The sequence below is a fragment of the Mus caroli genome, unplaced genomic scaffold (genome assembly GCF_978045245.1).
Source record: "Mus caroli unplaced genomic scaffold, Mus_caroli_1 scaffold_13, whole genome shotgun sequence".
Classification (NCBI taxonomy): domain Eukaryota; kingdom Metazoa; phylum Chordata; class Mammalia; order Rodentia; family Muridae; genus Mus; species Mus caroli.
Genome location: NW_028227268.1, coordinates 24,372,535 through 24,397,722, shown reverse-complemented (window position 1 = coordinate 24,397,722; position 25,188 = coordinate 24,372,535). Strand labels below are relative to the sequence as shown.

The window sequence follows — 25,188 nt, the reverse complement described above, 5'->3', positions numbered from 1 at the left end:
GTAGCTGAGACAGTGCAGTGAACCAACTGGTCAGCTTTGGGCACCGAGGCGCCCAGCTAAAAGTTCTGGAAAACATTCCTTTTATGTTTTTAAAAATTGTTTTGTTTGTGGGTTGCTTGTTTGTTTGTTGTGGGTTGGTTTTCGTTTTGGGTTTTGGTTTTTAAGACAAGGTTTTTCTGTGTAGCCCTGGCTGTCCTAGAACTCCCTTTGTAGACTGTACTGACCTCAAACTCATACAGATTCGCCTGCCTCTGCCTCGGGAGTGCTGGGGCTAAGGGTGTGAGCCACCACCTCCATCCCAGCTCCTTTTGTTTTTATTTGCTTGCTTGGTTTGGCTTTTTTTTTTTTTTTTTTTTTTTTTGGTTTTTTTGTTTTTGTGGTTTTTCGAGACAGGGTTTCTCTGTGTAGCTCTGGCTGTCCTGGAACTCACTTTGTAGACCAGGCTGGCCTCGAACTCAGAAATCCGCCTGCCTCTGCCTCCCGAGTGCTGGGATTAAAGGCGTGCGCCACCACGCCCGGCTGGTTTGGCTTTTTTGAGGAAGGGTCTCATGTAGCCCAGGTTGGCCTCTAACTCATCATGTGGCTGATGAAGCTGACCTTGAACTTCTGACCCTTTTGCCTACAGTTCTCAATTTTTACAATTACAGTCAAGAGCCACATGCCAGCTCTCTTTCATTGTCTTTGATGGGGAGTGCAGAGGAGAAGGGGGGAGGAGGGAGGGGCGATGGCAGGATTGGTGCAGGAACTTGTGGGCTGCCGAAATACAGAACACTGAAGTCAAGTCTCTAGCAGGGTCTCCACAGTAGACACCTTTTGTTTTCTGTCTGGACATTTCCCCATGGGCTGGCAGCTGGTGTTTCAGAGGCTGTCTTGGGACTCTGGCTTCTGTCTACCTGGGCATCCTTTCAGGATTTGGCTGGCAAGGTAGCCCTACCATTTTACAAAGGAGAAAGTGCTAGAAGAGAGCAGAGAGGGAACTCACAGCATCCCAGATTCTCCTCCTTTCTAGGCCTTCTCCTCCCACACACCCACCTCAGCAGGTCCTCCTCTCACACCCCTCCGCAAAGTAGCTGAGGGGATTGTCAAAGCCAGGCCAGAAACTTGCCTTTTCTGGTGTGTGTGTGTGTGTGTGTGCGCATGCGTGCGTGCACTCCTGTTTTCCTAAAGACTCAGCATTCAGCCCCTGCCAGATGGGAACCTGTGGGCTCTGCATGCAGATAATTATCCTTTCAGCAGTGGGAGGCCTTTCCATGAATGGAAGGTCAGGCACTTGCTACAGCTGTGGCCCAAAGTCACACCAAGCAAGCAAGAGTTCCTGAAACAGGTTTGCAGGACACAAAGAGGATGGCATGAATGTAGATTAGGGTCCTACCCAGGAAGTGGTGTGGAGCCTGCTGAACCTACCAGGGAGAGTCCCTTCCTAGAAGCCAGTGTAAGCCAGCTCAAGTGAGCCACATCCTCTGAGCTCTCGAACACACCTTAGGATGAATGGACTTTCCTCATTTGATGGAGGGAAAAAAAAAAACCTAATAATCTAAAAAATCTAATCCCACAGTTGGATAACAGTGGGAAATACTGCCTCATGAAGTAGTGAACCCCCCATTTCTGGAGGTATGTAAGTAATTCACTGACTTCCAGAGACACTGTAGAGACAAGACCTGGCATGGTGAAGGTTTGCCGCCCGTGCCTTTCACCTCCACCTTAATGTGATCTCAGGGGTAAAAGCAGGAACCGGAAGTCAGCATAGATTCAGGGTTCAAGTCCCGGCTTCATGGGTAGCTAGCTAGATGTCCTTACACAGAATGTCTTTTTTAAATCGTCATTTTTATTTTACCAATTTATTCTTATTGTGTATGCATAACTATACATACATGCTGTGTGGGTGCACATGAGGAGGGCAGAGGACAGCTTTGCAGAACCAGTTCTCTCCTCCCACCTTCTGAGTCCCGGGATCAAACTCGGGCCACCAGGCTTGGTAGCCAGCGCCTTTACCCCTGAGTGTTTCCTTGCCTTATTAAGTTATTTTTGAAAAAGACTTTCACACTGTAGTCCAGTCTGGCCTGGAACTCAAGGAAACCTTCCCACCTCAACTTCCTATGCACATTACAGGCATGCACCATCATACCATGCGATGTCTGTTGATGTTTTTGTTTGAGACAGAGTCTCATGTAGTCCAGGGTAAACTCAATCTGTTGCTGAGGTTTCAACTACTCCTCCTTCTGCCTTTCCTTCCTTAATGCTGGGGTGGCAGCATGTGCCCCCCTCTCTCTCTCTCTCTCTCTCTCTGCTACATGTGTGTGGATGTCCACAGAGGCCAGAATCAGGCATTAGATCCCCGGAGTTACAGGTTATGACAGGCCCAAGATGGATGCTGTGAATGGAACTCTGGCCCTCTGGAAGAACACAGTGTTCTTAACCGCTGAATCATTTCTCCAACCCTTGGCAATGTTTTCTTTCTTTCTTTTCTTCTTCTTCTTTTAATTGTATAGCACAGCACATACAAGGCTACTGTTTGACTCTCAGCACTGCCAAATCTAAAAAGTAGGATGCTGGGCAAGCAAGATGGCCCAGTGGGTAAAAGGGCCTGCTGAATATCCCGACCGATGACTTGAGTTCAATCCCTGTGACCCACATGCAGAAGAGAGAGCAGGCTCCTCTAAGTCCTCCTTTGTCACAGGTACTGTGGCACATGCGCATCTATACATGTACCCACAGGTACACTAAATAAATACGATTTTAAAAAAAGGCAGGAAGCTAGGCCCTACCCTGCTGACTTCCAAAGAAACCTGGGATGATCAACGAGACACCGCAAAGAGGAGGTGCTTTCAAAACAGCATCCACAGAAAGTATGATTGTGTTTGTGCTGAATTCTACAGCAGGGCCTGCCATCAAGCTGGAGTGGGCGGATGAGGAGGCTTCCGTGGCCACACCTTCCAGGGCCACGCCCTTCCCTCACTGCCACACCCTTCGGGCATCTGTCCCTGGGCACTCCCACTCTCCCTGTCTTTAAGACTTGAATGTGTGGAAGTGTTTTGAGAGGTATAAAGCTCTACAAAGGAATCCTTTGATTAAGCGTGGGGGAAAGAGGGGGGCGGGGGCAGAAGTGGAGCGCTGCCTTTGCCAGACTGATGAGCTCCGAAGAGAGTGTGGGAGACAAGTGGATGGTGAGACCCACCTGCACCTAGGTTCTTATAATTGCCACTTGTCAAATCCAAACAGCCGGGCAAAATGAAGACAGAAGATAGATGCGACCATGGGACAGGTCTTCCTTTAGTTGTCTGAGGCGAGCGGGAGGGGGAAGGACGTCGAGAGCCCTGCGGAGATGTGCTTCTTTTTTTTTTTTTTTTTTTTTTTGAGGCCGACCTCACAGAGCCTTCATGGTAGACTTTGGGTGTCTGATCTTAGTGGCAGGACAAGAATCCCCTCCATTCCCCCCTCCTCTGTGTCTATTTCACAGCAGTCGATTTTCTCCAGGAACTGGAACCTGGATGGAAAGCAGGGTTTGAGAAGGGGTTTGTCCACCGCGGTGCTCAGGGTCTGCGAAGGGGTTTGTCCACCGCGGTGCTCAGGGTCTGCGAAGGGGTTTGTCCACCGCGGTGCCCTCGGTCTGAGAAGCGGTTTGTCCACCGCGGTGCCCTCGGTCTGAGAAGCGGTTTGTCCACCGCGGTGCCCTCGGTCTGAGAAGCGGTTTGTCCACCGCGGTGCCCTCGGTCTGAGAAGCGGTTTGTCCACCGCGGTGCCCTCGGTCTGAGAAGCGGTTTGTCCATTGCTGCGTTCTTGGTCTTTCTTGGTTTTGTGCCCCCTCACTCTGAAGCACACTGCCTATGAGTCATGCATTTGGATGCTGAGACCAAAGATTTAATTTTCTGACCAAGAACCAGAAAACTGGCAGGGGACCGCCCCAAGTTTGGTTTCTGCATTCACCTAAGGATAAGAGGAGCCTGCAGCCAGGCCTCACGACTTACCCTGCCCTCTCTCAGGCCGAGCCCCTCCAAACCCACCAAACCCACCCGGGCAAGAAAGCATCACCTGAGATTGTTGTGTCTCCTTCTGTGACCTTGAAAGAGCCTGAAGGCTTTCCAGCCGGTTTCTTCTCATTATCAAATCCATGGGGGTGTGTGTGGGTGGAGCCGCTCTGACAAGGAGAAGAGATGTTGGGCCCACCCTCATTTCCCTTATCCAGTGAAGACCTGTCACAAGCCCAGTGTCACTTAGCTACTGTGTTGGCTAAGGTTTGTTTTGTTTATTTACTGATGCTTAAACCTAGAGCCTCAAATGCTAGGGCAGTCTCTACCACGGAGCCACACCCCAGACTAACCTTTCTCTAAAAGGAATTGGTAATAATTAATGTGACTGAAAGAGAAAAATTAGCTCAGTGCCTTATCTGGTTTATTAACTTGACATCCTGGGAACTCTGCCTGTTCTCTTTCTTTCTTTCTTCCCACAAAGGATACGTGTGTGTGTGTGTGTGTGTGTGTGTGTGTGTGTGAGAGAGAGAGAGAGAGAGAGAGAGAGAGAGAGAGAGAGAGAGAGAGAAAACGAGGCAGAGACAGAGACAGAGTTAGAGGAGATCTGTGGAGATCTCCTCCAGATACAGAGACAGAAACAGAGATATTTTTTTCAGATATAGAAGCTCACTCTTGTCCCTGTGTAGCCCAGGTTAGCCTCAAACTCAGGATTCTCCTGCTTCAGCCTTCACAAGTCATTGTGCTAAAGATATGTTTTGAAGACACATATAGGATGGCAGGAACCTGTGGGGAGTTAGTGTTCAAATGCCTCTGTCCTCAGAACAGTGATAGTTGTCCCGTGGGAGATAGAGGTGTCTCTCCTTACACGACCAATCCTGCTTAGTCAGTCAACAGCTTCTCCAGGGCAGGAGTGAAGATTAAAAAGAAAAAAGACAGACAACATTGTAGCATGACCCCAGCCAGTTCTGAGACTGAAGGCAAGTTTTGTTTGTTTGTTTGTTTTGTTTGTTTTTTGTTTTGTTTTGTTTTGAGACAGGGTTTCTCTGTATAGCCTTGACTGTCCTGTAACTCACTCTGTAGACCAGGCTGGCCTTGAACCCAGAAATCCGCCTGCCTCTGCCTCCTGAGTGCTGGGATTAAAGGTGTGCACCACCACCACTTGGCTAAATTTTTCCCAATCTGCTTTTTTTTTTTTTTTTTTTGGTTTTTCTGTATAGCCCTGGCTGTCCTGGAACTCACTTTGTAGACCAGGCTGGCCTCGAACTCAGAAATCCACCTGCCTCTGCCTCCCGAGTGCTGGGATTAAAGACGTGTGCCACCACGCCCGGCCCCAATCTGCTTTTTATACCATTGTAACTACAGGCAAGTATTAAGGGCAAGCAGTACAATAAGGAACTAGCAAGGCAGTAAGCAAAGCCCCATGGTTACTCCCTCTGCAGTTTCCAAGGACTTCAGAATGACCAAAATACCAGAGCCCACTTCCATGTCCAAGCTCAAAACCGGATTCTTGCCTGAAGCCTACTTCTTTTGTTCTACCCTAAGATTAAGATTCCTACCTGAATTTACTTCCTTGTCACAGCCTAATGTCAGATTCCTTCCCGAAGCCCATTTCCTTGTCCTTGGCCAATGTCAGATTCCTGCCAAGCTGCCCACAAAGGCTCTTCACATTCACCCTGGATTAGCAGGTGGTGTCTGAAAGATGTAGGCAGCCGGCCAAGCAGAACTCCTCCTTCTGGGAGACATAGCAGAAAACACCTCCCCCCGCAAAAAAAAAAAAAAAATCCCTTTTCCACCCTGGGCCAATGGATGAGTGTACTAAGCCATTAACAATTAAAAAAAAAAAACAGCAAGGGGGTGCATGGGTTCCAGACACTGAGTGGGTGTTTGACCCTCCCAGAAGCCTGGTGTGGCTGGGACCCATCATCTCCAGTAAACTGATATAAAAAGTAAGAGGGTGATACCGAGCTCCTGGGAATGGAGTCAGGCCCTGTAGCTTCAGAGGCAAGTGCTTGCTTTCCCACCACCCCACTCTGATGTCACAGTTGGGGCTTTCCCAAATGTTCTGGGGTCCCAGGCAATTCTCTTCATCAGGCTTCAGTCTCCCTTGTGTAAAGCCACAAGGTTGGGGGATTGGATAAGAGAGCCCTTCTGTAGGCTGGAAAACGGTAGGTTCCAGTCTGTAAGCCCTGTGACCCAATGACTAGAGGAGAGAGAAGACTATTCCTGGAAAGCCAGAGCCATAGAGTGTGTGAGTGTGTGTGAGTATGTGTGAGTGTGTGTGTGTGTGCACGCGCGCACGCGAATAACTCATGAAGACAAAAGCCAGCACCGCCACGGTCTAGCTCCAGTGGATCCGAACAGCAGCAGGAAAGAGTCATGAGCCTTATCTGAGAGCCGCCCTCGAGTCAGGCTACAGCTGGCCAGACCAGAATATTAGTGAAGCGTGAGTGTGCGGTGTGGTGTGTGTGTGTGTGTGTGTGCGCGCGCGCGCGCTCGGGGTCCCATATTGCCATTTATTTGTTTATTGCTGTTTATGAATAAATAAGCTGTTAGAACCTTTCCTCCCTTTCCTCTGAGTACTTCCCGCCTGTCATTGACCCCGATTCACAATTTGAGACAACTGTCTACTCATTTATGTTGTAGACTCTCAGGCGATGTCTAAAGCGAGCAATAAGGCCTTACCTAAGGCCATAGTATTCAGAACCCAGATTGTTGCTTTAATGCTAAATATCTCTCTATAAAGGGAATATGAACCCCATCAGCAGCTTTTACAACAAATGCTAGAGTTCTAACTTCTCAGTTGGCGAGAGGCTTCAGACTGCCGGGGTAAGGTGGTCTTCTTTTTCCTCATGTGGTGGTTAGACAGGAATGGTCCCCATAGACTCACAGGAGTGGTACTACTAGGAGGTGTGGCCTTGTTGGAGTAGGTGTGGCTGTGTTGGAGGAAGTGTGTTTCTATGGAAGTGGGCTTTGGGGTCTCCTATGCCCAAGCTATACCCAGTGTGGCACACAGTTTCCTTCTGATGCCTGTGGATCAAGATGTAGAACTCTCAGCTCTTTCTCCAGCACCATTGTGGGAAGCCACATGTGCCGTTGCAGAGTGGCACAGGCTACTGCTGGCCACCACGCATAAGTTTGGGCAAACGACCAATGCTTACTTATGCAGTAAAGTTTTTCACCAAAACACTGCCTGGCCCGGGCATGATAATGAGGCTCTGCAAAGTCCTAAGAGAATAACCAATCAGATGTGAGACATGCAAATGAGTTATGATAATGAGGTACTGAGAGAATAACCAATCAGATGAGAGACATGCAAATGAGGTATGTTAATGAGGTACTGTGAGATACTGAGAGAGAGTAGCCAATCAGATGAGGAACATGCAAATGAGGCATAGTGCATAACCAATCCAGGTGTGAGACACGCCTCTCCTAGGCCTATATAAGCAGCACCAGTTCTGGGCTCGGGGTCTATTTGCCTCTACAATCAAGTTCTCCCAATAAACGTGTGCAGAAGGATCCTGTTGCAGCGTCCTTCTTGCTGGTCGAGTCAGATGCGAGCAAGACACCATGTCTGCCTGCTTGCCAATGTGTCCCACCATGACAGTAACAGACTAAACCTCTGAATCTGTAAGCCAGCCCCAGTTAAATGTTTCTCTGTATAAGACTTGCCGTGGTCATATTGTCTCTTCACAGCAATGAAACCCTAAGTAAGACACCTCAGGTCCCCAATAATCTCTTTTTATCAAGCCTCAGGCTGGGGGCTTTTGGCTATAGGTGTTGGTATTCTGTCTAAACTCTACCCCCACAGCTACATGGCAACAGCCAGGTAGGCTTGGCCCAATATACAAGGGGCTGCTAGGCCCCTCCTCTCTCTCTTACACTCTTGCCCCCACTCTCCCCATTCCCTTCCCCCCTCTTTCCACATGGTCACTGCCAGCCTCCACATCTATGCTCTCCTTCTCTCTGCCTCTACTACTCTCTTAACTCCCCTCCCCATGCCTGAATAAACTCTATTCTATACTATATCGGTGTGTGTCTGATCCCTCAGGGGCAAGGGATGCCTCCTCATGAGCCAGCTGAGGCACCCCTTCCCCCACACCCTGCCAGAATACATCTTATAGCTATTTCTCTTTTTATGATCACAACAATAGGCTTCTCTGTTGCCTGGAGCCCTGGGGGGGCGGGGGGGAGGAAACTGAATGTAGCCAGGATTTTCAGTCACGGCAGGCTCTGGGGAGGAGACGTAGGAACAGAGAGAGGAGTCTACAACTGTGGAGCCCTAAGGAAGAGACAGGTCCTGGGGGAAACCCTGGGGCCTTGAGGAGGGCTTCCTGATATTCCTTGAGAGGATGAAGTGAGGGCTAAGGTGGACTGATAATATATCTCTGTGAGTGAATTCAAGATGGTGACTAGGGCTGGAGATGTAGCTTGCTGGCAAAGTGTTGACCTCTTTCCCAGGACCTCAGAAAAATAAAAATAGAATCTAGCCAGCCAGTAGTGGCCCAGGCCTTTAATTCCAGAACTTGGGAGGCAGAAGCAGGCAAATGTCTGAGTTTCAAGGCCAGCCTGGTCTACACAGTAAGTTCCAGGACAACAAAGGCCATACAGAGAAACCCTGTGTCAAAAAACCCAACTAACCAACCAACCAACCAAACATACAATCAAAAACAGACAAATAAATAAATAAATAAACAAAATGGAAAATGATCTAATTGGAGCAGATCATAGAGCAGGCCATTGAAGGAATAAAATCTGTTGTTTTGAGGGTTTTCTGGGTTTTCTGAGCTTAGGATGATCTCCCCCATGTTGGATACTCCATCAAGGTTACAGAGGACAGCCTGAAGGAGGAAGTATAGAGTCAAACCGGAGGATCTGGGAATAGCTGATAAAATTTAAATAAATAACCCCCCCCCCGACGTTTATCCATTTAGTGTGTGCACTTGATGCAGCCTGCGTGTGGAGGTCATTTGTGTGAGAATCAGCTTTCTCCTTCTGGCCTAGGGGTCCAGGAATCACACTCAAGTTGTCAGGTTTGGTAGCGAGAGCCTCACGCCCACAGAGCCTGCTCACAGCTCCAAGCCTGCTGTCAGACACCTCATTTCCAGGGCTTTTAGTTTTGTGGGAAACAGTAGGAATGTCTAGTTATCCTTTGGGACCTGATATAAAAATGTCCTATGACTGTCAGAGAAAGAAATATTCCCACCCTCCAGAGAATTCCTCTTTGATTTTAGAAGCTCGAGCAAAGACTCTCCTTCCAGAAGCTGAGTAGCAGGCTGGAGAGATGGCTCTGTGGTTAAGAGCACTGGCTGCTGTAGCAGAGGACCTGGGTTCTGTTCCCAGCACCTGTGAGGCAGCTGACACCCATCTGTAACTCTTCTGGCCTTTACAGGCACCCGGCATGCACCCGGCACACAGACATACATGACATGCAGGCATAGTACTCATACTCATAAAATAAACAATAAATCTTAAGTGTCATGGTCGTCATCATATCATCATCGTCACCATCATCACCATCACCATCTTCATGGTCGTCCTCAGCAGCTGCAATCATGGCTTCCTCCTCTAGGATGCTTTCTTCCCACAGTCCATCTCCATCTAAAGCAGATGGAGATGACTGAGGCAGCATCATGAAGATCACCTGTGTAATCAAAGATGCACAAACAGCTTCCAAGAGTGACCACTGGAAGTCATGGCTGTGCCTCTAACTGGGGATCTCCACGGGCCAGGGGAATTCTGTCAGTATCTACAGCCATGTTACTCTGTGACTACGAGGTTATCTGTTACACTGTGGCCATATGGTTTTTCTGCTGTTCTGAGGAACACGGAGAATAATCTTCAATTATTTTGGAGAGTTTGAAGGCCTGAGTTTGGGTCTTGTCTAACTAGCTGTGTGACCTTGAATGAGTCACTCGGTCTGTCATACACTAAGATGGGTTGTTTGGTTCGTGGCGTACATGATGAATAGATAAGGCTCCATTGGACCCTCAGTTTCTTCATCTGGGAAATGGGGAAAACATCTCCGCAACAGGCTGTGATCCCGTAAGTAGAATTGTTTCCCACGAATCCCCAAGGCTGCACAAATGCATGTCTGACTCAGTGTGGCTGGAGTGGGTGGGACTGGGTCCTGTATACTGTCTCACACTATGTTCACAACTGGACATATGTGGACCAGAAGGCTCCTGACTACAGCCCTCAAGTTAACATTATCTCTTCAGCCCATGGGGTGGGAGAGTACCAAAGATCAAAGAGCCTTCTGGGGAGCAGGGTTTTCAGGATTAGAGCCAGGAGAGTCTTAAACCAACTAGAACAACGTGGTAGTCCTGTCAGGATGGTGGGAGAGAGAAGTTTGGTCCAAATTGCTGTGTGATCTGTGAGGGTGATTACTAAGGCCTCTCCTTGGGCCAACTATATCATCCTACCCCATTTTATAGAGGTGGAAACAGGCCCAGAGACATTCAGAGACTTGTCTCATGTCACACAGCTACTCAGGGACACTGCTGAGACTCCAGCGCCCACCTTCTGACTCCAACAGCCACCACTGCCTTTTCCCAGCATGCTCTTCTTTGGCAATCACAGCATGTTTATTTATAAACTGGCTTGTTTGGAACCTGAAATTTGGCATCTGTGGTTTGGCTGAAGAGGTTAATTTTTTCCTTTTTGTTTGGTTTGCGAACCTGTGTTTTGGCGTGGGGGGCACAAAGGAATAAAAACACGAGGCTGCGGAGTTGTTTGTGAAGCATCCAGAAATGTGACTGTATCAATTCACTCAGATTCATTTTGTGTCTCTCAATAGTAGATTAAAAGTGCATGAGGGGGGGCTGGTGAGATGGCTCAGTGGGTAAGAGCACCCGACTGCTCTTCCGAAGGTCCAGAGTTCAAATCCCAGCAACCACATGGTGGCTCACAACCATCCGTAAGGAGATCTGGCGCCCTCTTCTGGAGTGTCTGAGGACAGCTACAGTGTACTTACATTAAATAAATCTTTAAAAAAAAAAAAAAAGTGCATGAGGTTGGCTTCTGGGGATTTCCAAACCTAACAAATGTCAGTCACCTAACAGTCACCGGGGTTGCTCCAGGAGCCTGGTGGGAGAGTGGGAAAGGACGCTTGCTGGGGCAGTGGCTGGAGGCTGTCCCTCCACAGCTCAGGGACAGGGCCTGAGTGAAGCGCTCAGAGCAAGCCTCAGACCAAAGGGTGTGGCTCCGTGGCCTATGCATCACGCTTTATACAAAGCCAAGGCTGTAAAAGACGGTTTCATTTTATTCTTGAGTTTTTCAAAACAGGGTTTCTCTGTGTATCCCTGGCTGTCCTGGAACTCGCTCTGTAGACTAGTATGATCTTATTTTTATTTGTAACACGGCGATTCACACAGGAAACAGGAATCCGTTACAGGGTGGCCAGGTCCCCTCAGAACTTAGGTTCTTCGGGCTGTATTGAAATTCCAGCAACTCCTTGGAGAAAGACAGACTGTTTTAACTGATGGCATCGATTCAGCTGCTGTGTGTTCTCATGGCCAGGGAGTCAGGGCACAGCCCCGGAGCGCTGCTCCGTGCCAGTCTGAGTCTGTCCCCAGGACCGGGAAGACTCTGAGTCCTGCTTACCACCAGCCTGGGGCCACTCAAGTGGTGACAACGCCCTGCTTCTGGAAGTGTGTCTCGCTAGCAGCTTTTGCCACTATCCCAACAAACTCAGCGAACCGCTGAGCTTAGTGCTAGCGTCATCCAGCGCGTTGTTATTGTCGTTATTCTTTTTATTGAGATAGGGATTTATGTAGCCCAGACTGGCCTCAGACTTGATATGAAGCCAAGGATGACCTCAAACTCCTGATTCTCCTACCATTAACCCCCCCTAGTGTTCGTTCAATGGTTTTAGCAGTAAAGCATGTTGTGTATGTGTGTGTGTGTGAGTCATATGACTCAGTGAGCCTGATAAGATGTACCAATTTAAAAATTGTTTCCATAGGTTCTCCAAGAACCTTTCATGGTGACCAAAGGACATCTTTGACCTCAGCCTCTAGGCTAACGAGTGGCATCCAGAGACTCAGGGTCTGCTAGGCTGGATAGCAGGGTCATGGCTGGAGAGTGATTTCCAGCCAAGCTTGGAAAACATATCTATGATATCTATGGCATTGGGTAGGGGTCTTCTGGGTGTTGGGGTTCACAGTGGGCTCATATGACTTGTGCTCTAGAATCAGAAACCCCAAGAGCCAAGTTTGCAAATCTAGGAGTGGCTGGATGGAGTAGGCAGAGGGCCTGTGTACCCAGCCTTTACACTCTGGTCATAGTCCCATTTTCTTTAACTATTCCGAAAGCAGAAATCAGAGAACAGTCTGTGAGAGTCAGTTCTCTCCTTCCACCTTGTTGGTCCTGGGGATCCAACTCAGGCCTTCAGGTTTGACAGCAAACACCTTTACCCACGGAGCTATCTTGCTATTTCTTTGGGCAACTCTTAAGGATATAAAAATACAACCTTCCTAAGACCTAACAACAGGGAAAACTTTCCTAACAACAGGGAAAACTTCCCGGTAGATACACTTTCACAGATTAATGCTTTCTGTTCTGTGATGGACTTTTACAGAGCCCCTACCTACTTCCCCGAGGATACTCACAGGCACCAAGTAAAAAAGGCACTAGCCACCATCTTGGATGTACCATGGGGTGGGAAGTCTGGTTGATGGTGCATAGTGCAGGAGGCATTGCCTTGCCTTGCTGGACAGCCGCAGAGACCTAATTATAAAACCATCTCAGACCCAGAGGTCCTGGGTGCTGTGCTGATTGGTCACTGGCAAAGACAGCCACAGGACTGCATGCCAAAATCACAGACTTGGCTGTCTTCTGAAGTCTGCAAAGCACTCTACCCTGTCCACCATCATTTTCTCAAGTCCCTCCCACAGCCCCTGTCCCCACACCTCCATCCCCACACCCCTGTCCCCACACCCCATCCCCATACCCCTGTCCCCACAGACCCTCATCCTCACACACCCCTGTCCCCACAGACCCTCCATCCCCATCCCCACAGCCCCCGTTCTGACAACCCCCACCCCGTCCCCACACCCCTGTTCCCACAGACCGCCCCCCATCCTCACAGCCTCCCCATCCCCACAGCCTTTTCTCCCTTGGATTATGAAGCAGAGCAGACACCAGTGTACTTCCAGTCGTGTATGCCATCAGTGTCCTCTCATGGGTCAACTGTGGAGCGGCTGGAATTTTCTGCACCGGATGTGCCCAGGTATCTGCACACAGCCTTCCCTCCTCCCACTGAGGCCCTGGAGCTCAGCCTTCTGCCCGGGTGCTTCCTAACAGGCACGCAGGCGCGAAGGAGTGGGGGCTGCACGCAGGCGCGACAGAGTGGGGGCCACACGCAGGTGCGACAGAGTCGGGGCTACACCTTATTTATTTCCTGATGACGCTTTTTTGGGATGAGGGTGAGCTCTAGATTTTCATTGTCCTTTAGAAGCCGTCCTGGCCCACCACAGGGACAGAAGTCCCTTAAAACCAGGCTGAGTGTGGGAACGTCAACTCCCAGTTCCCAAAGCTCTTTGCAGAGCAGGAGAGATGGAGGCCGCTTTCCAGGTCAAGGTCTCTCCCTCCCATACCAGATTTCTCTGCCCTACCTTCGCGGCCACTGTGCTTTAACGGGATCCAACTGGAGCCCCTTGCTAAGGCAGGGGTGTCTCAGGGAAACCTCTAGCCCCCCATTTGTCTTGTTTCTTCAAGACAGGCTCTCTCTGTAGACCAGGCTGGCCTTGATCTCAGAGCTCTGCCTCCTGAGTGTGAGCACCACCACACCCGGCCCCCCTAATTGTTTTTAATGGTTACAAGAACCCGACTCTGGTCAGCCAAGTTAAAATAGGAGCCAGGTAAATTGTCCCCCTCTTTGAAGAAAACTACTGCCGTTGATAACAGAACAGGTTAACGAATAATGCAGGCACCAGACACATGGCACAGTAAGGGCCCCACTCATTACTGGCAGCCATGCAAGACCAGCTTGCAGGGTGGAGGCTAAGGGGTAGGGCAGGGCAGGGCACAGAATGAGCTGCAGGCTACAGTGCTCGGATGTTGGCCCCAGCCTCTGCAAAAAAAAAAAAAAAAAAAAACAATGAAGCAAAGGACCAAGGCCAAAAAAAATGCAAGTTCTCCAAGGTTACTTTTCTCTCTGTTAGCGCATCTCAGAGTTAAGCGCACTCGGATGGAAGGGACCCCTTCTTCAGGCTTCTAAGTCACAAAGTTTGGAGCCAAGGGCACTGACTCCATAGCTAGGAAGACCAGCCTTGAGTCTAGAGACCCCGGAATGCAATGGCCCAGTGCGGGCTTCAGTGAGCAGGAGGAACCCAGGAGGCTGTCTCCAGTGGGCAGGGGCTCTGCCATAGCTGCAGACCACTGAGAGACCCCCCCAAACGAAGCCTCCTCCCATTGAGACAGGGAACTCTTGAGGTCAGTGTTCCCCAAGGAGCCTTCGCAGTTGTATGACTGAGCCCCCTTTATCTGGGGTGTGCAGACCAAACTGTAGTGTTGGCACCACAAGCTGTTGTCTTGTCTTCCTGGCCCAGGGCCAGCTCCGAGGAGGCCAGGAAAAATCACTTCTCTGTGTTGTGACTTGTCTTTCATGCCATCCCCAGGTCTCTGGCCCGATGCTCTCTCAGCACTGCTCGGCCTCCACGAAGCCTTCCTTCTCGTGCCCGGAGGGCTCGACCTCGGTGTAGGTGGAGTGGTTGGGGTGGTTATGGAACTTCATGGCTGGCCAGTGGTGAGGTCTCCGCTGCAGGAACACGGAGGCAGTCAGTGAATACCACCTCACTGGACCCCATCTCTGAGTGATTGTATAAAACCTCCTTGGTGCATGCCTTTAATCCCAGCACTCGGGAGGCAGAGGCAGGCGGATTTCTGAGTTCGAGGCTAGCCTGGTCTACAGAGTGAGTTCCAGGACAGCCAGGGCTATACAGAGAACCTGTCTCAAAAAACCAAAAAACAAAAAAAGATTGTGGAGGAATGGTCACTCACTGTGGAGAGACAACTGGTGTGGGGGGGGGCACTTTCTGTGCAAGATATCCCACTATAAACCCTCAGCCGCTAGAACCCCTATATAGCCCTGGCTAGCCTAGAACTCTTTATGTAGCCCAGGCTGGCCTTGAACTGGCAGCAACTCCCTGACTTATGCCTTCCAAGTGTTGGGATTCTAGGCATGCACCACTGTGTGTGGCAGTTTTAGAAGCAGGTTTGGAAGGAGCACACTGTGTGGTTTGTAGAACGGAGCTAGAAGCTTCAACAGCAGACTGGAGATGTTAGGCTGTGGGAGATGATGAAGTAGGCCACAGGGGTCTATCTACTCTGGAAGTACCAAGATAGCACAGGTTCCACATCAGAATCAACAGAGGACTTAACTAAAATGCAGATGCCTTGGTCTACCTTGAACCCACCCATTGAAGTTCTTGTGGCCTGGGCACCGGTAGTCCTAGGTGATACCCTAGGACTGAGTCTCATTTCCCATGATGCACTTCTACTATTCATAGCAAGTTCTGAAACATTCAAAACTGCCCAATCCTCAACTCCAGCCCCGGGAGAACGCAGCCCTCATTAACATCTGGGTTGTCAACTGTCACCTAAAAAGCCCACAGAGGCAGTGATACACAGTGACTCTGAGTGAGACCAACACCTAGAATTGGGGGACAAGAAACCACAAATCATTACTGGGAAGCTACCTGCCACGAATAGGTCCCCTTCCTTTGGATGCTTTCCTAACCTCATGAAAGCAGATAAACCACGTCCCAGGGAGGGAATGCCTGGGTGCTGAGTCCTGGGGATGACAGACCCTGGTACTGGTCACTGAAGAGATGACGGAGTGCAGGAAGGTTTCCCAGGGAGGTGAGGGACGGGATGGGTTGAGGCAGGTTCTGAATGCCCAGGGGAGCTGGCCAAAAGCAGGTGCAGGCAAACCTCACACTGACCTCGATGAAGAAGAGTGCAGCATTGGAATTAGGGTGGCCACTGATGTAAATCCCAGCCAGGATGATGGCCGCTACCAGGAGTACAGCAAGCACGATACCCACGATGGTGCCCAGGTGCACGGGAGGACCCTTGGACTTCGGAGACAAGTGGTCTGGAAGGCCTGTGGAGATAGTAGGACAGAGGAAGGCTTCAGGGAGCAAAATAAGCTGGGCCTCAGGGACTTAGGTTCTGACAGGGTCCCGGAGATGAATGCCCACACTTCCAAACCCACAGAAAGGTATAGCAGGAATCGGGAATGATTATAACAACATTAATGTTCTGGTACCCTCACGGTATTTTCCAGAATCATTTGGAAGTTGCTCTTCAGGAGTTCTAGGAAGCTTTCTCTAATACCTGTGCCACATAAGTACTTTAAGGAATTCACAAAGGGCGTGTGGTAGTTAATAGTATGGGATCTGGGGCTAATGAGATGGCTTAGTGGGTATAGGGGTTTGCTGTCAAGTCTTATGACTTGAGCTTGATCCCTGGGAACAACATGGTGGAAAGGGGAGAACTGACTCCTACAAGTTGTCCCCTGGCCACCACAGGGAGGGTAGTAGGTACTCACCAACTCTACATACACATACATTAAAAAGTAAAAAATTGGGATCTTAGCTGAGTGTGGTTTCAAAGGCTTGTAATCTCGGCACTTGGGAGGAGACAGGAGGATCAAGAGTTCAAGGCCATTCTAACCTACAGAGTGAGTTTGAAACTAGCCTGGACTACTCAAGACCTTGTCTCAAAAAATCTGATGGTGAAGGCAGGTGTGCACACCTTTAATCTCTGCACTTGGGAGGCAGAGGCAGGTTGATCTCTGTGAGTTCGAGGCCAGACTGGTCTACATAGTGAGTTCCAGAACAGCCAGGGCTATACAATAAGAACCCCATCTTAAAAAAAAATTATAATAATAGGGGTGGGGAGTCTAGACTGGCTTCTTGGGTTCAAATCTATTCTCTGCCACTTAATAGCTGTGTGACTTTGGGCAAATTAGCCTCTGTGAGTTTCTGCTATCACCTTTGTAGGACAAGGACAATAGCTATCTAGCTGGGGTTACCATGCAGTGGATAAAATGACAGAGCTCAGGCCAAGCCCTGAGAGCCATTCCCGGCATCACGGGAGTCCTGAACTAGTATTAATTGCTTTGATAGCCATATTCATCTGCGCTTCTGCCTGCTGCCAGACTGAGATCTGATGGAGGGCAGGATCACTCTCCAGTTCTTAAAAACAACAGGGTCTGCTGTGAAGTAGAGGATCCCACTTCAACTGAGTTCAGTGGGATGAACCAGACCGTCTGGAGGCACCCGCAAGCCATTCTTCGAGGACATTCTAACCTTCCGAAATACATCCCAAGGACAAGAGGCTTGTCCAGACCTTCCCCCCGACCCCCGCACCTGCCGTTTCTTCTATGACTGGGGTAATGGAAACACAGAGATGGTACACTGTTTGTCTAAGGACACACAGAGTGTGGCAGCCACTAAGAAGCGAGGTTCCCTAACATTACCTGGGTGGGTATTTGCTGCCGCCTCCCTTACTTAATATGAAGGAATGAGCCAAAAAGATGGAAGCAGGTGTCAGCAATGGGAACACCCACTTCTTCTCACGGGGTGGGGGTGGGGCTTGGGTGGGAAGGGAGGCAACAGAGGGAGGATCTCAATAGGACGTTGAGGATGCATCAGGACTGTCGTTGTCCCCATTTGTCTCTGCTGGGCACTGTGTACACAGAAACAACCCAGGAAGGAAACTACCCAGGCCACTCCTGTGTATGCTGGGGCCTCCAACCCAACTGAAGCGGGACAGTTGGAAGGACTTATACCCCAGGCTAGCCTCTGCTGACTTGCTGGTTGGCCACCAGCTCCTAGCTTGTTGTGATCCTGTGATCTGACCTTCGGGGTTGTGGCAGATGGGCATGTAGCACCAAGCTGGAAGAGCCTGGCCTGGTTCCTCCCCCTCCCTCCAGTCTCTCAAGCCCCTCCTAGAGCAGAACAATGATGTCATCTCCAGTACGAGGTATGTCAGACCGAGTCCTTAAAAAGGGGCCTTTCCTGCTGGACTCCCAAAGACTACCTCCAGCCTTGATCTGGAAAGGCCTTCCTGCGTCCATTCTTACAGCAAGGACCGGGCTTTTGACAGGGGAGGATGGCCCTTCCTATGACCAGAGAACATCTTCCCTGAGCCTGGTAGTAGCCCATCTTCTGGTACCCCACAAGCAGGCAGAGGACAATATCTGCATGCTCTCTGCCTGGGAGGGAGGCTGGATATGGCTGTATGCGCTTTCATACAGCTGTGAGGTCCGCAGGGAAGCAAGGCCACAGCCACAAGTCCCCTGATGGTGGCACTGGCTCAGCTACTTCCTCAGGTTCCTTTCAGGGCAGTAGACACAGGAGGCTCATGGCTGAGAGGAGAGGTGTCTAGGGTAGACACGCTCCATCTACCTAGGGGTCTGTGGCCTCAGACTCCGGCCCTCCCGTTCAGCCCAAGGCCTGGGTCCCTGGCTGCTCTGCCCTTTCCTCTCCCTCACCTGCTCTGACTCCTCAGTGTGAGCCCACCGCCATCCGTCTGGTGAAGAGTGGCAAGGGGTTTTGTACTTTGTACTCACCGTCTCCTTCTGCGTAGGGATTCAACTTGGTGTCATCTTCAAAGAGGACAGAAGGAGCAAAGTTAGTGGGATCATTCAGACCTCCAGCACCCTGCCTCTGGACGGGACTTTCAGGAAGTTCATTTTCTTTTTTTTTTTTTTTTTTTTTTTGGTTTTTCGAGACAGGGTTTCTCTGTATAGCCCTGGCTGTCCTGGAACTCACTTTGTAGACCAGGCTGGCCTCGAACTCAGAAATCCGCCTGCCTCTGCCTCCCGAGTGCTGGGATTAAAGGCGTGCGCCACCACGCCCGGCTAGGAAGTTCATTTTCAACTCTCCATCCCAACAGGGGAAGGTGTCCTGCCCCAAACTCCCCAGCCGTGTAACAGGGAAGACTGGGACAGGCCAGCTTTTCCTGTCTTGTGTCATTCAGTCGACAGACTTTATATGAGTGTTTATTATGGGCTGGCACTGGGGGGTAGAGTTAGTGAGATCACAGATGGACATGGTCCCCTGGTCCCCACCTACATCAGGTAACCTGTAGGGAAGAGCACTCAGGATGCCAGGCTGGAGCTCAGTCGCTGAGCACATGCCTAGACTGGGACACGTGGGAAGCTTCTGGTTTAGCTTACACACACACACACACACACACACACACACCAAAAGAACCACAAACAAACAAACAAACAAACAACCAGAGTAACCCCACCCCCAAACCTATAAAAAATAAACTTCCCATGATGAAGATGTCTCTCACGCCTCACCCAGGTCATGGGAATCAACAAACATTTCCCAGAGGGAGGATGTGAGTCCTGAGCGAGTGAGAGGGGAGGACATGATGGCTCAGAGTCAAAGACTTTTCCAGCTGTGTCTACAATGCGGTAGAGATGAAAGGGTGCCGGGTAGCTGGCAGCAGTGCCGTATGGACATCTTGCCTGGCCTTCTAAGGCGCAGCTGGGAGTGGTGGAAGGCTCACTGTATTCCCTGGTCCATTTGCAGATGCCAGGGCCTGTGGCAATCTTCATGCCCTCTCTACACCTCAGGAAAGACACCACAGCTTCTCAGTCCGCTCTGCAGCCAACCCTCTCCCTGAGGTTTCCCCACAGGAGGCAAAGGAAGCCAGGGTCCAAAGGCCCCACAGCACTACAGGTTGTTGCTCTAATCAGTTCAACTAAAACTGTCTTAACCACGCCTCCAACATCCAAATTCTTGGAGACCCTTCATGAGTCCCATGTTTGCTCACATGGGTTCTAGGCCCTTGTAGCTCCCGCTGAGGCACCCCTCTCACCTCGCCATGCCTGTCTCTCTTTTTTTTCTAAAACACAGCAGCATGAGTTCAGTCTTTCTTTGTCCCTTCCTCGAGGAAGGCAATGGTTTCATAGCACCAGCGTGCAATCAGGCTCTCTGGTTCCCAGGAAGGAGTCAGGGAAAGGAACAGGGACAGGATGTGTGTCCCCCCAATACCCACTTTGATGTAAACTTGTTTCCCTAGGTGAGAAACCTTGGCGCTCAACGTTAGCCCAGAGCATTAGCCTTAGCGCCCAGACACTATCTCAGCAGAGTGCCTGTCTGTCTGTGACAGGGGAAGAGCTACTGCGGGTGATGTGGGCTGGCCAGCACCTGAATTCTTACAGAAGTTCTTGGGGCTGGAGAGATGGCACAGTGGTGAAGAGCATTCACTGCTCTTCCAGAGGTCCTTCATTTGATCCTCCGCACCCACACGGTGGCTCACGGCCATCTCTAACATCAGTTCTCCCAAGAGATCCAAGGCCCTCTTCTGATCTCCATAGTAACCAGGACCAGGCATACACATGGTACACAGACACATGCAGGCTGAACATCCATACACATAACATAAAAAATATATATATTCTTCAAGTAATTGGATAGTCTATATTCCCCATGAAGTTAATTTGCCCAGTGGCAATTAAGACTACTTTGATCAGGCTCTCCTGTTTGCTTTAATGTTTTCTTGTTTTTTTTTTTTTAATCTCTTGAGATAAAAATTTGCTATATTAGATAGCCCAGGTCAGCCCTGAACTGGGGATGCTCCAACCTCAGCCTCAGGTGTTGGCATTATTATAGACATGTACCACCACGCCCACGTCTTTGGTCACCTCTCTGAGTCTTAGCATCTTTCTACAGAACAGAGATGCAACAATATCAACATCCAGGACTGTGGGTAAGATGTAACGCATGGCCGTATATCCTCCTGGCACGCAGCCGGTTCCCCCCATGTTGTCAGGTGTCTTCATCAGTCACCCATTCTCCTCCAGTCAGGTCTGAGGTCAGCTGTCTCTCTAGGCCTCTGGGTGACGTTTAGAAGGGCCGGGGGTGCTTGTGTGGCCCTTAGTGACCTACTTAGCCTCTTATCAGCCGCCTCATATCATGTAAGACCCTGGCTTTTCCTTTTCCCCTTCCCTTCTCTCCTGGGAAACTTAATAACACACAAGTCTCTCAGCTTTCCCAAGGAAAAGGATCCAATTGAGGGCTGAATCCTAAAAGGGCTTAAGGGGAATAAAAGACTCAGAGCCCTCAGGACCAGAGGCTGCAGCGGCTGCCAGAGACATGGCATGATGGCATGGCATGATGCTCCAGGTATCTCTAGCAGCTTCAGCCAACATCCCCAGGCTTTGAGGTAGCAGAGGAGCCCTGCAGAGAGTCAGGCCTTAGTGGGCCACGGATGGGTACCAACCCAAGAAGGGAGGTGTGCGTCAGAAGTAAGATGGGCACCGTGGCAAGTGCCTTTCATCCCAGCACTTGTGCCAGGGGCAGCAGTTCACTCCTTTAATCCTAACACTAGGAAGGCAGCCACAGGTAGATCTCTGTGAATTTGAGGCCAGCCTAGTCTACATAGTGAGTCCCAGGACAGCCAGAGCTATGTAGAGAGACCCTATCTCAACTCCCACCCCATCAAAAAAAAAAAAATCCCAGCTCTTGAGAGGTTGAGGCAGGAGGATCAGAAGTTCAAGGTCATCTTTGACTATACAGGGAGTATCGGGCCAGCCTGAGCTACATGAGACCTTGTCTCAAAAAAAGCTAAAGCACAATGGCTCACATCTGTGATTCCAGAACTTGAAAGGCTGAGACAGTGGGATTGCTTACAAGTTCAAGGCCAGGTTGGGAGAATGAGAGCAGAGTGAGAACCTGTGGGGTGTTTGAATGACAACTACCCCTCCCCCCCAGCTAGCCCCCAACAGGTTCATGTATTTGAATACTTGTCCCAGTTGGTGGAACTGTTTGGAAAGGATTGGGAGGTGTGGCCTCGTTGGAGGAGGTGTGACATTGTAAGGAGCCTTTGAGGTTTCAATTACCCAGTGTGTTCTCTCTGCCTCCTGTCTGTGGTTTGGGATGTGAGCTCTCAGCTGTTCCTGCCACCATGGCTTTGCTCCACCACTGTGGACTCTAGCTCTCTAACACTGCAAGCCCAACTAAACACTTAAGGTCGCTTGGTCATAGTGTTTTATCACAGCGATAGGAAGCGAGCTAGCCTACGTACCTTGTCTCAGTGAAACTAAAAGGGCTAGACATACTGTGTAGTGGGAGAGAACTTAGCATTGTACAAGGCCCTGGTTCAATCTCAGTACAAGAAGAAAAACAAATAAAGGAAGGGGCGTGTGTGTGTGTGTGTGTGTGTGTGTGTGTGTGTGTGTGAGACAGTCTTCTCTCGCTGCTGACTGCATGGACAAAGCTCATGTCTCCTATAGCATAAGTGGCCGCACAGCTCTGGGAAGTTAATGTTGAGATGAACGGGGGTGCTCAAACATCCACTTCCCCTTCTCTGAGAGGACCTCCATCTCATGGTCCCATGGTTAGCCTTCCCAGAGGTCAGAGCCTCTCCTTCTGTATCAGATCCAGCAAGAGAGCTAAGCTTTCTTAATTGTGGTGCCTTGCCAGGGCAACTTCCTGTCCTGTGAGATGGCCCCAATCAGGAATGGTCATGCTCTTCCTGAGACTTCCCTCTGCCCTTGGACTCATGTCTTACCTTCTGTGGTGAGGCTGTCAATGAAGAGGGAGGAAGAGGTAGTGGAGTCGCCATTAAAGGGGCTGAAGGAGCTGTCAGGGGAGGCTGGGTAGTGGCTGTCATCCTGGAAGTCCTCGCATGTCTTGCCTTCCGCCTGCAAGAGACCCCAGTGCTGCTTCTGGACACAGCCAGCCCTGAATGCACTCAAACCTTGCACTTACACCCAAGTACTTGGGATATGGAGGGAGGGGTGGTGGCTGATTGAGTCCAGGAGTTCGAGACCAGCCTGGTCAACATAGTAAGACCCTATCTTGGAAAATAACTAAGATGGACTCTCCCACTTCACCTTGAAAGAATCTTATTGTACAGGGTCATTTCTCTGTTAGCTGCTTCAAATTCTTCATTAAGGGGGGTGCTGAGATGTCAGTCTTGAACAAATAGATAAAATCCTAACAGTCACCAGCTGGGTGCTCTCCTTTAGTGCCAGCACTTGGAGGCAGAGGCAAACAGATTTCTGTGAGTTTGAGACCAGCTTGGGTTCCAGGATACCAAGTACTACACACAGAGATCTTATCTTAAAAAGAAAACCCTAGGAGTTGGGGATTTAGCTCAGTGGTAGAGCGCTTGCCTAGCAAGCACAAGGCCCTGGATTTGATCCTCAGCTCTGGGGAAAAAAAAGAAAAAAAGAAAAAAGAAAAGAAAACCCCAGTAACGACAACAACAATAACAACAGCATTTTAACAGTCACTAATAGCCAATGTCAGATATGACTGGCTAGACAGTTTTTCTCATTTATCTATTTAGTGTATATTTGTTATCTATTTAAAGTGTGTAGGGGGCTGGAGAGATGGCTCAGCGGTTAAGAAAACTGGCTGCTTTTCCAGAGGTCCTGAGTTCAATTCCCACCAACCACATGATGGCTTACAACCATCTATAAGGGGATCTGATGTCTTCTTCTGGCCTGCAGCTGTATATGCAGCAGAGCACGCATACATTAAGTAAGTGAAAGAAAGAGCAGGCCAGTCTTTGAACTTCTCTGCCTCTCGGCTTCCCCTCTGGTCAGTGAGGGCCCAGGCCTCCAGGTTTAGGTCCATGTTAAATAAGAGCGAGTACAGAACAGCACACAGTGAAGTGCTCTGTAGGTACAGTGTGCTCGACTTACAGGAAGAGCCAGGAAGATGTGTGAGGTAGAAGCTAGCCTGGATTCAAAGGAAGGCCCTACCTGAGGGGAAGTGGGAAAAGAACGGAACAACACCTCCTCCTCCAGAATGATAGCCCTCAAAATCAGGAGGGTGAGAGCTTCATTGACATTCTAAGGAGTATGGTGGCCCAGAGGAGTCAGCTGTGTCTGAGGCCAGACCCAGCAACCCTTCTTCTTTGTGGTAACCAAGGGCTGCCTGTTCAAGGCTACATCACCAGCAGGACTAGTGTCAAGGACTCAATGAGCTTCAGAAAATGTTCCAAAGTGACTCAGAGCAGAACAGAAAACACATCTGGGATGAAAGTGAGGATGAAGCTGTCACGAGGCAAAGCCACCAGGAGAAGCATTATCAGGGGTAGAGTCCTCTGGCAGGACAAACTTCCAAGCAGGGACTACAGCAGACCATTCACATAGCTCACCTCTTGGGCACAGCCGTAGGTCAGCCATTCTTGCCGGTATCGGTCAAAGCCACTGGAACACCTAGAGGGACCAGATACAGGAGATGGGAGGGGTTCAGTGTAGAATCCTACCCCTTTGCTCCTCTACTGATCACAGCTCTGTGAGAATACTGAGGGAGGGGCTCAGTTCCAGGCTGGCTGGTTAGGCTCCAGAAGGGGCCCTTGCATAGGTGCCCTGGGAAGGAGAGATTATGGGACTGGCAGTCAGACCCTCATGCCCTCTAGTTCTTTCTTCTGATCAAGGCTTTCTCTGCCCAGCATGTTTGTGTGCGTATAGGATCCTGGGAACTCTCGGGGTCCCCTCAACTCTGTCCTAGGGCAGTGCTGGGCTGTCTGTGATTATGCTTTTTTTGGAGAAAGTCTTGCTCATTCAAGGGCTTCCCACCACTATTGAGGAGACTCCCCTTGGCAGCAGAGGCTGGGTGGAGGGTGGCATCAGCTGATGTAGCCAACTCTCCCTATGTAATCACAAGGAGGCAGCAACAAGGATGGTACTGAGACTGAGAAGGCTCCCTGGAGAGGATGCTGTAGTTCAGACAGAAGATGTCAAGGGCTTTCCTAGGGAGAGGGTGGCGTGCAAGCACCAACTAGGGGATGTTCTTTGCATTATCCTGCTTAAATTTCCATTCTTCCTTCTTAGTGCCAAAGGAAGCTACTAAGCCCTACACAACCCAGGCATATCTGCAACCCAAGAGTAAGATCCCAGGCCACTAGCACAGAGAGAGCATGCTCAGCAAGCTAACTCAGTCCCAGCATCTGCCATGTGCCCACACTCCAGCAAAGCAAAGCAATGCTTCCCGAGGACATCCACAGGGGCTGAGCTGGGTCAGTCACTCCTGCTTTCATGATACCCTAGCCCACTATTTAGGGGATGGAGGACAAAGAGGAGTTTGGAGACTGGAACTCAGGCTTCTTTGATGATGTTGGCAGATTCCTTTAAGACTGGGTTGGGTCTGGCAGTGGTGGAGCACGCCTTTAATTCCAGCACTCTGGAGACAGAGGAAGGTGGATCTGAGTTCGAGGCCAGCCTGGGCTACAG

At 50.0% G+C, this 25,188-nt stretch overlaps 1 protein-coding gene across 1 annotated transcript in view; it reads right to left on the bottom strand.

The window, feature by feature from the left end:
• Positions 1 to 13,349: 13,349 nt before the first annotated feature.
• The window catches only part of Plxdc1 (plexin domain containing 1), a 64,256-nt gene continuing 52,417 nt past the window's right edge, over positions 13,350 to 25,188 (bottom strand). Inside the window, exons 10-14 of the mRNA XM_029483007.2 lie at positions 24,111 to 24,171; positions 22,512 to 22,644; positions 18,550 to 18,585; positions 15,914 to 16,074; positions 13,350 to 14,727 (exon numbers count right to left, since the gene is read on the bottom strand). Of these exons, the coding sequence (XP_029338867.1) occupies positions 14,608 to 14,727; positions 15,914 to 16,074; positions 18,550 to 18,585; positions 22,512 to 22,644; positions 24,111 to 24,171 (511 nt within the window). The 3' untranslated portion in view covers positions 13,350 to 14,607. The remainder of the gene's footprint in view (positions 14,728 to 15,913; positions 16,075 to 18,549; positions 18,586 to 22,511; positions 22,645 to 24,110; positions 24,172 to 25,188) is intronic.